This window comes from Amphiprion ocellaris, chromosome 12 (assembly GCF_022539595.1).
Source record: "Amphiprion ocellaris isolate individual 3 ecotype Okinawa chromosome 12, ASM2253959v1, whole genome shotgun sequence".
Taxonomy (NCBI): domain Eukaryota; kingdom Metazoa; phylum Chordata; class Actinopteri; family Pomacentridae; genus Amphiprion; species Amphiprion ocellaris.
The window spans coordinates 22,909,929-22,925,042 of record NC_072777.1 but is presented as its reverse complement, the minus strand read 5'-3'; the positions used below and the strand labels follow the sequence as shown (position 1 = coordinate 22,925,042).

At 39.2% G+C, this 15,114-nt stretch overlaps 1 protein-coding gene across 1 annotated transcript in view; it reads right to left on the bottom strand.

Annotated features, from left to right (window-relative positions):
- Window positions 1-6,255: 6,255 nt before the first annotated feature.
- Window positions 6,256-15,114, bottom strand: part of slc16a10 (solute carrier family 16 member 10) — a 42,576-nt gene continuing 33,717 nt past the window's right edge. The window contains 4 exon segments of the mRNA XM_023295444.3: window positions 6,256-8,672; window positions 8,675-8,725; window positions 12,373-12,601; window positions 13,113-13,256. Coding sequence (XP_023151212.2) covers window positions 8,497-8,672; window positions 8,675-8,725; window positions 12,373-12,601; window positions 13,113-13,256 — 600 coding nt within the window. The 3' untranslated portion in view covers window positions 6,256-8,496.

The following is a 15,114-nucleotide window of genomic DNA, read 5'->3' as shown; positions in this document are numbered from 1 at the left end:
CTCTCAAATAATTGAAATGTTACTAAACAAGGTTATACTTATCAAATTAAATAGCTCTGATCTCCAGTATATTGGCGAATTTGGTTATTTGTACTTAATTTATTAGCATGATTTCTTTTTAATATGTTGTGTACAGACTTAATTACTTCTCTGTCTACTTTTCTTACTCCATGTAGGTTTCCCAGAGACTATGGGTTGAGGAGGAATTGGAAGTTTGTCGGCTTAGACCTGGTGTCATTCCATCAGTGTTAACTTCCCGGCTCATCTTGGAAGAGTACGTGCCAGAAAGACCACAACCAAGCAGCCTTGAGATCTTAGGCAGCGTCTCCCTGAGGTGGGTGTCAACGGTGTTCACGGTCAGGTCTGTAGAGGGGGGAGGCCGCCACCCACCTCCCTGCCTACTCTCTACCCAGACTCCGCCTTGGCTCCACCCATGTGGTCACTTTATTAACTACGATGCCAAAGGGACGACGAAATTACTTCTTTTCCTCTGATCTGTAGCTCAGTGAGTTAAGGGTTTATCTGTAGAACTGCAGGTTGCTGGTTCAAGACCAGACCCTTCTTAAATTTTATCAAAATCCTGACAAAGACAAAGAAAAATGCCAGTGGTGGGTTTTGAACCTACTACCTTCCACTTGGTAATCTCTCTCCTTACCCCCTGAGCTACTGACTCAGATACTTTTTTTTTTTTTTTTTTGCGCATTTATCATCTATTTTTTTTGCCATTTTCGAGTTTTTTAGGGTCCAAGCACCGGCGGTGCGAAGACCCTATTGGAATGCAAAGAATTATTTATTATTTTAACTTGAGTCTCATCTCGACCGTTTTTCTCAGGGGGTTGGACTTCAGCCTTTGTGCTGGAGGGTTGAACCCTCAGTTCCAAGACTTTCAAAGCCTCCAGACCTCCCGAGTCCTCAGGACCTGAGCTTTCACAGTCTGAGGGCTGAAATTTTCTAAGTCCCACAGTAGTTCTCTGTTAGATTGAACTTCCAGACAGTCCAAGGACTGATATCTTCTAAGTTCCTGAGTAGTTCTCTGTTAGTTTGAACCTTCACACAGTCTGAGGACTGAAATCTTCTAAGTTCCTGAGTACTTCTCTGTTAGTTTGAACCTTCACACAGTCTGAGGACTGAAATCTTAAAAGTTCTTGAGTAGTTCTCTGTTAGTTTGAACCTTCAGACAGTCTGTTAATGTTTCAATTAAATCTTTAAGGTTTTTCTTTTTAAATGTTTTACCACCTTTTAATGTTTAATTTTCTTTTTAAATCCTTCATTGTATTTTCTCTGTAATTCCTATTTGAACTTTTATTGTCTTTAAGATATAATTTTCTAATTAAACATTTAATTTTTTAATTAAATATTTTGTCTTTTTATTGGATAGGTGTAGTGAGAGACAGACAGGAAACGGGGGAGAAGAGTCGGGGGAAGATTTGCAGCAAAGGGCCACTAGCGGGACTCGAACCCAGGACGCTGCATCAGGGACCAGCCCCTGTACATGGATCACCTGCTTAACCCGTTGAGCTATATGGGCACCCATGCTTTGTCTTTTTAAGGGTTTAATAATCTGATTGAATGTTTTGCATTTTTAAAAATGTTTAACATTCTTCTTGTTTAATTGTATTCTTTGAATGTTTAATGATGGAAAATACTTTATCTGTAATTTCTAATATTTGTATTTTAAAAATTTTGTTTAATTTCATAATGACATGTATTGTATGTTGTTGAATTATCTCATTCAATATTTTGTCTGTTTAATATAATTTAATGTAATTTAATGTTTAACTCTATTAAACAGACAAAAATATTGAATGAGATAATTCAACAACATACAATACATGTCATTATGAAATTAAACAAAATTTTTAAAATACAAATATTAGAAATTACAGATAAAGTATTTTCCATCATTAAACATTCAAAGAATACAATTAAACAAGAAGAATGTTAAACATTTTTAAAAATGCAAAACATTCAATCAGATTATTAAACCCTTAAAAAGACAAAGCATGGGTGCCCATATAGCTCACACGGGTTAAGCAGGTGAGCCATGTATAGGGGCTGGTCCCTGATGCAGCGTCCTGGGTTCGAGTCCCGCTAGTGGGCCCTTTGCTGCAATCTTCCCCCGACTCTTCTCCCCCGTTTCCTGTCCTGTCCTCTCACTACGACCTATCCAATAAAAAGACAAAATATTTAATTAAAAAATTAAATGTTTAATTAGAAAATTATATCTTAAAGACAATAAAAGTTCAAATAGGAATTACAGAGAAAATACAATGAAGGATTTAAAAAGAAAATTAAACATTAAAAGGTGGTAAAACATTTAAAAAGAAAAACCTTAAAGATTTAATTGAAACATTAACAGACTGTCTGAAGGTTCAAACTAACAGAGAACTACTCAAGAACTTTTAAGATTTCAGTCCTCAGACTGTTGGAAGCGTTCAAACTAACAGAGAACTACTCAGGAACCTTAGAGTAGAGATATCAGTCCTTGGACCTGTCTGGAAGTTCAATCTAACAGAGAACTACTGTGGGGACCTTAGAAAATTTCAAGCCTCAGACTGTGAAAGCTCAGGTCCTCAGGACTCGGGAGGTCTGGAGCTTTGAAAGTCTTGGAACTGAGGGTTCAACCCTCCACACAAAGGCTGAAGTCCAACCCCCTGAGAAAAACGGTCGAGACGAGACTCAAGTTAAAATAATAAATAATTCTGTTGCATTCCAATAGGCGGTCTTCGCACGCCCGGTGCTTGGACCCTAAAAAACTCGAAAAATGGCAAAAAAAAATAGATGATAAATGCGGCATAAAAAAAAAAAAAAAAAGTATCTGAGTCAGTAGCTCAGGGGGGTAAGGAGAGAGCTTACCAAGTGGAAGGTAGTAGGTTCAAAACCCCACCACTGCCATTTTTTCTTTGTCTTATGTCAGATTTTGATAAAATTTAAGAAGGGTCTGGTCTTGAACCAGGCAACCTGCAGTTCTACAGATAAACCCCTTAACTCACTGAGCTACAGATCAGAGGAAAGACAGTAATTCGTCGATCCCTTTGGCATCGTAGTTAATAAAGTGACCACATGGGTGGAGCCAAGGCGGAGTCAGGGTAGAGAGTAGGCAGGGAGGTGGGTGGCGGCCTCCCCCCTCTACAGACCTGACCGTGAACACCGTTGACACCCACCTCAGGGAGACGCTGCCTAAGATCTCAAGGGCTGCTTGGTTGTGGTCTTTCTGGCACGTTACTCTTCCAAGATGAGCCGGGAAGTTAACACTGATGGAATGACACCAGGTCTAAGCCGACAAACTTCCAATTCCTCCTCAACCCATAGTCTCTGGGAAACCTACATGGAGTAAGAAAAGTAGACAGAGAAGTAATTAAGTCTGTACACAACATATTAAAAAGAAATCATGCTAATAAATTAAGTACAAATAACCCAAATTCGCCAATATACTGGAGATCAGAGCTATTTAATTTGATAAGTATAACCTTGTTTAGTAACATTTCAATTATTTGAGAGCAGTCCCTAAAGAACTGCTGTAATCCCAATCATAAAATGGGTTTGGAGGAAGAACATAGATGGTAATCTGGATATACATGAGTTGGCTTTTATAACTACTATTGGTTGTATTGGTGGTAGTAATAAGCAATGTGACTACTACTAGTAGTAATCGTGAGATACATTAACTACTGTTGCAGATACTGGCACTGCTACTACCAAACTTGTAATACTATTAAAAAATGCTGATACTACTTCTACGACTCTGACAGCTGTTTATACTACTACTGCTGCTTGTACTTTTAGTATTACTACTACTGTACAACTATACTACAGCTACTAATAATCGTCTTGGGTATTTGCTTGTCAAGCTGCTAGCTCGCACTTAGTGTTTTGCTAGTGGCTAACTAGTTAGCTCTCATAGACTGGAAGCTCTCAACAAGATTTCATAATGAAAAAAGAGCCAAAATTATTCTTACCTAAGAAAAGTCATTCCAAGTTTCCTTGTCTCAATCGTACGACGCAGTGTGTAATTGTATGCAGCACAGTGAGGCCGGCTATACTTCCTGTTTCCGTTTTCAACGCCGTCTACATCAACAGAATTGCACTGAAACTTTGCCCCCACTAGCTTAGCCTCGCTGTAGCACGCAGCTCAAAGGGGCGTGTTCCTACCTACTCATTCATATCTAACGGTGAGCTGCACATAAGGACCGCTGCCACGTTGATTAGCTGCGTAAATACCATTATATACAGTCTATGGTAAATATGTACGTGAATCGCATCATGGCTGCAGCAGCCAGTCACCGGTCACTCACTGACTCACATTGAAAAATAGAACAGAATGAATTGTTACGTGTTTATTTTATTTACATTTTCAGGTTGGATTTTTTTTTTGTGCGCAGCGCAGATTTTCTGTGCGCGGGAGGGACCGTGTCAGCAGTGCGCAATTGCGCACGCGAGCAGCTTAGAGGGAACAGTGGTCGCCACATACGATCCAAGAACATTTGTTCCTAAAGTTGACTCCCTCAGGCTGCAATTCCTCTCGGACTGCTAACAAATCCTTCTTTCTTCTTCAGCGAGATGGATAATCTACTGCAACCTGATAAAAGCAGGTCAAATGTAGAGAGCACACAGCCTGGGAAGAATTCTCCGAGAGACTAAATTTGGTCGTCTGCTCTTACAAATGTAGGTCAGAAGAAGCAGCTCATTCATTTGTAGGAAGCTGTGAGTAACCTTAAATGTTCTTCTTCACCGCATGTGGTTTGAGGTGTCGGTTAAACGAAAAGAAGATCAAACCAGACAGATAAATCAGGAGAAAGTCGCTGAAACTTTTCAACATCTTCTTTTGTTTTTTGTTGTTTTTGTTTTTGAAAATGCTGAAGTCAGATTGTGTTTACATACATTGCATATATTGTAGTTTGCCACACATGGTGCAGCAGAGAGGAAATACAGCAAAAACTAATATTTAAGTAGAACACTTTTTGGGTTACTCAGAAATACATGAATTATCAGTCACATGCAACTTGAAGCAAATGCTATACATCAAAACTGAGCCTTTAGCGAACAGAAATTAAGACAAATATATGCAAAAAAAATAGGATGAAAGTAGCAAAGACGCACCAAATGCATCCCATACACACAGATTTACTAAAATGAAGTCAGTGGTTGGATCAGATGCTGAAAACAATAACAGCAAATATAAAAAGTTATAACATTGATGCAGATATTAAAGCGTTTGCGGACACTATTAAGAAAGAAAACACTTTGTGCGTAAACTCAAAGCAGGCTGTGCCAAAGAAATGGATGTAAAGCTATTGCAAAATAAAAATAAATCAGGCATTTTTTTTTTTAGGTAAAATGTCTCTTTGGATGGTGCAGATCACTGAAAAGAAGCAGGTGTAAAGCAAAAGCTAAATTAAATGAGCAAGTAGAAGTAATGAATTAGCATAAAAAATACAGGTTTACAGTCAAAATTCAGATTATCAATTGAGGGCCTCTCGCTGGTGAAAGGCAAGGAAAACAATCAAGAAAAGATGTAAACGATGTACACCACCAGTCAAAAGTTTGGACACACTTTCTCATTCAAAACAATGAGAAAGTGTGTCCAAACTTTTGACTGGCAGTGTATAATTTCACTCATGTCATGCTTTTTTTTTTTTTTTTTTAAAAGGCACTTCTGGTTCAAGCGCTTTCTTTAAAGAGCAAAACTTTGGAGGCTAAAACTTTCAAGACTAAGATGCAGTTTCTTTTCATCTCCAGTCACGCTGCTGCCCTGCCTCTGATGAAGGGACGGAAGAGTGCAGGACGTCCGACAGGGGTCAGACTTGGACTATCATCTGAGGTAGAGTGTTGCAGGGTCTGCAGGGGGTAAAACCAGCGAACCACAGCAGCTCTGTGACGCTACAGCTGTTTCCCAAAAGGTCTGAGTTTTCCCAAAAGAACCCTTGGTGCGGCAACACGTTCAGATGGATTAACGCAACTTCCGCCGGTTTCACTTCTGTACATTTTGGTCTTTAGGAAATGAAATTAAGGCTTCAGGCAAATTACAGCATGACATTCTCCAAAAGAACTACGAAATAAATACAATATGAAAACATAAAACATCCTTTTTACTGAAGGGCAACGAACTGGGCGCCGAATTAATGATCGACCGGACTTATCTGGCCTGATGGTGAATCATTAGTCAAACTCACGCCCCACAGTTTCAAATGTAGGAGGCTCTGAAATGATAAGCTACTGTGTTCGCACTTAATACAATGGTGAGGGATAAACACATGCACCGGTATAACTGTGTGTCTTTGGTCCATTTAGGAGGCCATCCATCCCAGCAGGTTGTTGCCATGGCGACAGCTGCTATATGACCCGGACCTCGTCACTTGTTGTGAATACTAAAAGGCTTAAAAGATTCTTCCACTAAAGCTGGGAGAAGGTAAATGTAGACGTCTTCAGAATCAGAAAAAAATACATTTAAAATCAACTCTCGCCACTGTTCTAAAAAAAAACCACGGCTCCATGTCAAAAGAAGCAGTCTTAATGTGTTCCTTCTGAATCAGTAGAAGCTTGGGGGTACTTGTGCTGGTGAAGTGACACTTTGAAAAGAATAATATGGCATTTTAAACAGCAGAGATTCAGTGTGATAACACTGAGTTTAGTGGTTCTGCAAGTCCTCTTTTGTTAACTTCAGACAGGCAGCAAGCAGCTTCCTCCTGTTCCACTGTTGGTTCTAAGGCCTGGTCAACACTAATATGGATATTTTTCTGCCCCCGTCAGTTTTTAGGACTAGTCTACATGAACATGAGCTTTTTCAAAAATTTTGTTTTTCCTATTTTGTTCTCAAAAAAATCTCCATCCACATGAAAACGCAAAAACACAACTGAAAAACTGTCACGAAACAAAACAAGCACAATGTAACCCTATAGCTAAAGCAAGAGAACCTATTGTTCTTTAAGCTTCCTCTACTTCTAGCCATGGTTGTGCTGTTTCCATAGAGGTGCAGGACTTTATACTGCAGTGAAAAATGATTAACCCAGTTAGCAAAAATGTGACAGAAGCAAAAAATGGCTGAGATGATTACATCAACTATATGTCAAATATCTGACAAGAACCTTGTGTCATTTTCTAGTTATTTGCCTGTTGTTGCTGCAAAAAAGAGAATGACTTTTTAAAAATCTGTACTTTTGAGGGAGTCTAGTGTCTAAGATGCTTAATTAATTTAGCAAAATATTCATATTAGTGTGGACGAGGCCTAAACAAAGCTGTTCAGTTTCCATATGTTTACAAGACAGATATGAGAGTTAACAATCTGGTGTATTTTCCAAAGAGTGTACTGACTTCTCTAAGAGGATATGAATGTGAACCAGTGAGGAGGTTTACCAGAGTTTGATTGAAAGCAGCCTCTTCGCGGTGAATCAGTCACAGTATCAGATCAACTCATTACGGGGCCCCTCCTCGACTGTAAGAACAAGTTTAGAGTACTTCAATAGTTGTAATGTTAAAAATACACGCCATGGAGCGTAGACTGAAATAATCAAAGTCTAACGCAGGGACACGATGAGGACTCAGAGTGGATAATAACACTGGTGTCCCCCTTTAGGTTACTATTAGTTCAGTTTATATTGAGTCCTTACGGTGCGTACAGAAGTGTGGCAAACATGGAGTCCATCATGTTAAAGATTTCCTGCATCCAGCCTCGATGACGGAGCTGCTCGTCTTGAGCTGACGGTTTGCAATTCACTGCACTTCCGAGAGCTGCGTCCCTTAAACTGTCCGAGCACCATTCACAGATCCCAGAGTGTCACGATAAAAAACCCAAATTTGTCAGGACACTTCTCTGAAGTGATAGTTGCTGTATGTCCCTTTAAAACACTATGAATAGATCAGTCCCATATTTACAACTCTGGCATGTGTTAAGACTGACAGTAGAGTCCTATATGAGTACACAATGGAGAAAATAAAGATGGAGGGTTTAGGAATAATCTTTAGCAGACCAGTTGGCTCCTACACATGACTGGTCTTTCTTGTATAAGCCAATATATGTTCTTTAAATACCAGATTTGTACATCTAAAACTATGTGGTAGTGTTGAAAACTGATTGTAAAGGATAATGATAGCCCACTCAGCCACCAAGTATGCCGGCTGATAGTGTGGTTTTTGGTTGAGACGCTGGCTAAGGACTGAATCTGCAGCTTTTACGCTGCATTCATAGTAAGAACAGCATGCCTTGTTCCCCTTGTGACAAAAATGAAATGTGCGGTTTTCTTCATTTTCATTTTGAATCTCAAGTTTGCCGGCTGTAAGATTAGTTCAGTCTGATGCATAGATCTTCAGGATCACATTCATGTTCAACTGTACTTCAACTTATGACTCTGATATGTTTCATCACTTTGGCATTTTCTCCTATTGAAGGCAGCTGTTACAATCTTAACAGACACACACTAACACAGTATCTTAATACTGCCGGTCAGCAGCAGTCTCAGTCTGACTCCATGTGTCTCTTTCTCAGTCTGCTCAGGGAACTTAGAGGACAGACTCTCCAGTTTTGTTGTGTGATTCTACCACAGCCTTCTCACTCTCTATCATCTTCTGGGTGACGTCCTGCTCCGTCCTCAGGGTCTCCTTGTTTTCCATCCTCTTGCGTTTGGCCTCCACCCAGGGAATCAGACACAGCAGAGCCCCTCCGATGATCGGTGGAAACCAGCCAGGTAGAAGGCCACGTCGTAGCTGCCCAGCGTGTCCCTCAGGTAACCTGCAACCAGAAGAAACACATAAATGTCATTCTTCCTCTGTTTGGTATATTGCTGATGTGACAACTTGACATCATTACTAATGCTGATTTAAATTCTTTTAAAGATAGACATAGTTTGTTGAATTTTAAAGATTTTTAACATCACTCTTAATTTTTGCACCATGACATCGGTCGTTTTTTGCTCTTGTCATTGATTAGCAACAATCACTGATACGGTTTTTAAAATCAAGTCTTTTGATTGAATTTGAAGTTATTACAGTTTCCATTCCATCCCATATTTACAACATTAAACTTCTTCCATGCAGGTAGTCAGAATGTCCTTGACACTCCTGAATTTTCAGAATGTTCATTTTTTTAAAATCATTCTTTTGTTGTTGCAAATGAACAGCTGAACCAGGGCGCTTACACGCAAAAAAAAGGAATTAAAAGAAAAATAGATGAAGAGATCCGGTTATATTTATTACTAGTAGGTTCAAGTGAAATCAGACCTTATGATATTTTATATATTCAGCCTATTCAGTCCAGATCTGGTAAAACTTATCCTTTTTGCACTCTTAGGGTAAACAACTTTCCAATAATGCAAACCTCATGTCAAAGTCAATCCATTTCTCAGTAGTGGGAAGTTCTACTTTTAACCATTTTCTTGTGATGGCGTTTTTAAGTGCTGCCAGTAATATAACATTCTAATAATTTCATTTAGCTCTACAGTTTTAGACAGCTGATTTGGTCAAGTGTAAAAGGTTCCAAAGACCCGAGGCTTTGAGGGCATAACTGATTACAAATGAGAGGTTGTGCACAGAGATAATTTAATATCTGGTTGCTTCTCTCCTGCTCTCTGTGCTCACATAAACTGTACTTTAATAGATTCCCAGTAAAGCTATTCTCAATTAAGTATATATTTTTTTGTTTCTACTGTCGGACAACGGAACAAGAATGAAATAAAAACTTAACACCACACGTGGACCAGCTGCTGTCCTGCACCACTAAACTACTGATTTTAACACTGTAAAGTCATCTGACATACTCACATAAATGGTTAAAGGTGACGGCTATGCTGTGAATTTAGCTCTATTTTTAGAAAATTTGAAGCTACTATGAAAGTCAGAGAGAAGGAGTTGCTTCAGCTGCTCTGTGCTTCTAAAATATCCACGGTGTTCATGTTGCACTTTGTTTGTACATGCCTGACTATTTGACTTGTTACGGGTTTAGCAGAAACTTGGATTTCTTTTGAAGTACAGCTACTAACTTGAATAATAAGCCCTCTTATCTGATTATATAGATCATGTTGAGATTGTCAGTTTAACTGTACAGTTAAGCACTTTTGTTACAAAAACCTTTGCATATTTCATACTGTGCCGTATTTTACAATGACATGCATCAAAATAAAATGAACTTAAAAGAAATTTTCGCTCCTTTTTTGCAGAAAAAAATATTAGTTTAGACAGATAATCAAGTAATCAGTAAAGTAAACAAATGAATATAAAAAGTTGTTAGTGGCAGCCCCTGTCAAAATTCATTTAAACTCCGTCAGTGCAGCATGTAAACATCAGGAGAAACAGATGCTGTATGGCATTAAGGTCACAGTTTATCAGGTGTGGTTTGGCCTGAGGCTTTGACAATTACAAGCTGACCTTACTGAAGTCTGTGATTATCTACAGGGTCACTTGTGTGTCTATTCTTAGCTGGTTCAGTGATGCTGATGATACCGACTTGGGCTGAGAAGCACTTTACTGATCCTTCTGAGAGTGAACTGGTGGGTTTAATGGAAGCTGACAGCGGAGATGCTTCAGTCTAACTGATTTCAGTTAGAGTGAAAGCAGGTTAACTGCCAGTTTCACACAGGCATGCGAGTTCTGACAGGGAAAGTTTCACTGTCAAAGCAGTGCAGCATCAGCAAATATCTTTACCTGTATTGAAACCGTCATAAATCAAAAATGATTAAATTCCGTCTGACTAAAACCGAATCTCACGTAAAGTTGTCTCTATATTGATATAGCAATTTGGTTGACAGTAAAACAAAAAGTAAATAATAAAAATGCTAGAATTTTAAAAGGTTAAATAGCTAACATTTAGGAAATGGCTATGCAATAAAAATGAGTCATAGTTGAGATGATGGCCAGACAAAATCAATATGTCTGATGTCTAAATTAGCCAATCACAGCTGATCACTGACCTGCTGCACATTAATGTTGATTTACAATAATCAGGTTTATGAAATGCAGGACACATGGTCAATTTCCAGCATTAGTGAATTTCAGTAGTAATGTGGTTTATTTAGACATGCAAACATTTCCAGCGAAAATCACTTGTTCAGCTGGAGGAAAGTTCAAGCTCCTAATCTGCAAGCATTTGCTAATAGAAGCTCCATGAGCAACACTCTGCTGTCTGTTATTGACTGTAACCTCTGACCTTCCTGCAGTTTCATGAATAGTCAAACACTGCAGGGCTTTCTAAGAAAAAAACTAATTCCTTTACTTTCAGGCAGGAAAAGCACATGAAGCTCACATGAGCAGCTCTCCATGTTACTGATACTGATCATGGGAAACCTATGAATCTATGAGGCTTCCAAACCTGTTTGGTCACGTGCATCACACTTAAAAAGTTTTCTTCTTTCCTTGTGCATGTAATATGCAAACAACTTTAATTGGAAACAACTATGAGTTTGTGGTATGTTTCTAATTTACCCAGTGCAAATTTGGGACCGACACAGTAATAATAAACACTAGATGGGGCAAACGAACACAAAATGTCTGCATGAAAAGGATTAGTCTCTTTTTTTTTTTTAAATTTGTGGATAACAACTCTGAGATTTATGAGAATTCGGCACGAATGCTTTGTGTCTGGCTACAAGAGCCAATATATCTACAGAATCAGATGGCAGAGATCAAAAGGCCCCTGAAGTTGTCACGTTGTAAAACTGCATCTTCAGTTTAACAAGACACTACCAGAGATGTGACATATAAACAGAGAATATGTATTTACATTGCAGATTTAACATAAAAATTTATTGCAGTAAAATATTAAAAGACTCCTTCCAAGAAAATCTTTTTTTCTTTAATATGTCTATATGGTGTTTTTTACATGCCAGATGACAGATCATGAACTAAATAAGCTGTCAACACCACAGCTGTGCATTTCCTCAGGGCAGCAATGACAGCTTAGGGTAGGAAGAGATTATTTTTAAAGGAAAAAACTTGTAGATACAAGTTTTTAGGAGTTTAATCAACAACTGCAGAGGGACTTTAATAATTATGAGAAGACAGATTTTACTACAAAAAATGAGAGATGATTAAAAAAAAGTAAAAATGGTAAAATCAGGCTAGCGAAAGAGCATGGGCAAAAATTCCATGTCATTCCTCTGCTCTCTTTCCCCACATTTCTTGTCTGTCTCTACTGCTCTACTGCAAAGAAAGCAAAACTGATGATTTTGACAGTTGTGTCAGAGGTCAGGGTCAGTTACGTAACAGCATATCTGGAGCTGGGAAACAGCGAACAGCTCAAGATGCCATAAAAGAGCTCCAAACTGACAAAACCGTCATTTTTTATTCACTTTTGATATGGTCAGTAGTCAGAATGATGTCAGCATTCATCACATATTGAGGGTCAGATTGAGCATCAACAGAATATCTGGGTCATTCCTGCTTTACCTGCAATCGGGGGTCCCACAACCATGGGCACGGACATCAGGCCCAGCAAGAAGCCGATGGCCTGGGACACGTCGTTGGCCCCGACCAGCTCGAAGGCGATGGGAGCCATGATGCAGATGAAGCAGCCGTCGAACAGCCCCATCAGCAGGCACACAGCGATCAGTCCGCCGAAGATGTAGCACAGAGGAATCATCATGGACATGAGGCCAATGATGAAGAAGGAAGTCACCTAGAAGGAAGGTTTTTCTGTAAGCTTGATAATTTACAAATCTGTATGAAGTCGAGCATTTTATGGGGTATCTGCACAACTTTTAAGGTTAAATGTTATTATTTTTACCACGAAAATGTAAAGCCCATAAAGAGGAAATGTGTATTAGGGTTGGATAAGTGTTTCAAATTAACCAAAATATTAATATGGATCCAATATCGAATGAAAAACCACATGTAAAATTAGCAGAATTTCAGAATTAAAATGTTTAATGACGCTGATCTGTAACAGTCTATTTCCTAAATTTACACGTCTGTACATGTAAAGATTTAAAAATATTTATGCAGTGTTTAGTCTTTTGATCCAAATTTAAAGACCTTTCATAATAACAAACAACACTTCATTAAACATTATACACTGGCATAAATGTGAGACTCTTTGGTGTGATTATCATATGATCATTTAAATGCTGTTTCAGAGAGTTTCCAGTGGTCAGAACTTCTGCTTTCATATGTCTGGTTATCTGACTGACCTGCAAGTAGACTTTGTTGACTCCGGTAATGTAGTCTGCTACTCTGCCAAAGATGAGTCGACCCACGCCTGATGTGATGCCGATGCACATGAGCAGAACCTCTTTGTTGGTGTCTTCTCCAAAACGCTCCTTCACGTGATTCATCTGTGGAAATGAAATGAAACAGATGAGTACAACGGACTCATTTTGAAGTTCATTTCAGCCGTAAAGTGCATAGAACCATAAATCAGTTTCCCCCGGTTCGGAGATTAAAGGAATTAGAGGAGCGAACCATTACAATCCTGTGATCGATGTCACGGCTCCTCACATAGGGATGTTAGGTGTTAAAGCAACTTGGACAATAGAGCCTTTCAATGTCAGAGCTCACTGAACTTCAACATTTAACTTGGGAAGCGTGGAAGCTTTTTCTGGCACTGTGATGAATAGTATCCAGTGGCTAAGGGTAGTAGCAGCACTAGTAGAGACAGTATCTCCATAATCCAATGTAGAGTCTACAGTCAATTCAATTAGTCTAAAAACTCTATAGGGATTTTTTGAAAGATGTGTTTTAAGATTTTTAGAAAGGATAGCTTCATGCAATCTGATATTTAACTGTATACATTTAAGTCTTTACTTCATCGATTAAACTTCTTTTGAGAGCCTGGATTGATGTAGCATTGTCAAAGGTCTGTGCTTTTGATTGTTGGTGTGGAGGTCATCAAAAGGAGACCTGGGGGAGGATTTAGGTAGAGCTGCTGGAATACAAGATGGTATTTTCAGCACAAAAGTGGACATTTTCAGTTTTTAAGTGAATGTTTTTGTCAACCGAAGGGGGCCTAATCTGGATCCATGTGGGACACTAAAAGTGTAAATAACAAAACTATTATTAACAGTATGAAGAGCTTTGAAAAGTGTTAACAAGCAGTGTAGCACAGTTTCTTTTAATCAAGCAATTTAATAATGTAACAACTGCAGTTTATTAGGACGCTGCTCTGCTCCAGATACAGACTGTGGTGAAAAAAGAAGGAAGTTTACTATTTGTGGTGAGGAAGCATGGAATACGTCTACATTCTGCATACTTCTGCTGAAATCTGGGTGTGGTCAACAGTAATGTTTCTGGCAGTTTTGAGGCTAAACAAGCGGTTTCACAAAATGTCCAGCTGTCCAAACAGAATGGTATCTCCCTGTTCTGAACCGTAGCAGCCATTTTTCAGGCAGGAGTTTGTTGCTGTTACCACATCACAGCCCGCTACTTATCAGCACCCTTATCCACCCTTGTCCATATTTCACCACTCCTCATTCGTCTTCTGTTGTTGCTGCCAGTAAATGCTAATTTACAGTTCTGACTTGGAGAAAAGCAGCTCAGATGTTCGTTTTCCAGATTTTTGTAGCAACATCCCCCCTGTCCCAGAGCGCCAATCTGTGAGGCCCTGAGTTTGAGAGCTCAAAAGAAAAAAGGGGCTGTTTTGTGGAGCCCGGCCAGCTATTTCCACCTCCAGGCATGCTGCAGCAGTACTGCTCAATGGGCCTGTCTGTCTGCTGCCTCTACAACCCCAGTCATCACCCCCTATTCCATCTGCAGGATACATATCCATCACCAAAGACCTCTGGATGACTTATCGCCTTTCTAAGTAGTAACAACAACATGCTCTGTCCACAGGAGTGTCCTGCTCAGACAAACAGTGCTGCAGGCGTGACAACTGGAGGCTCAGTGTATTTGAGCATACATGCATCAGCAGAGTAACTGATGATAACGACACTGACTCAAGGCTGACCACAGGGAGGAGGTTCTTACTGAGAAGCCAGATGTGTCCCGTAATTCCCCCCGCTAAAGTCTGAAAGGTTCACACGATAAACGTACCACTCCCACTTAGCTTATTGCCGCCATTATTGGACATATAGTGATAAATGAATAAAGAACATTATATTATAAATCACATTATAATTGAAACACATTCAATTTTCTGTACATTAAGCTCCTATTATCTTCATTTAATAGTCTGAATCCTAAGCAGTTTCTGGA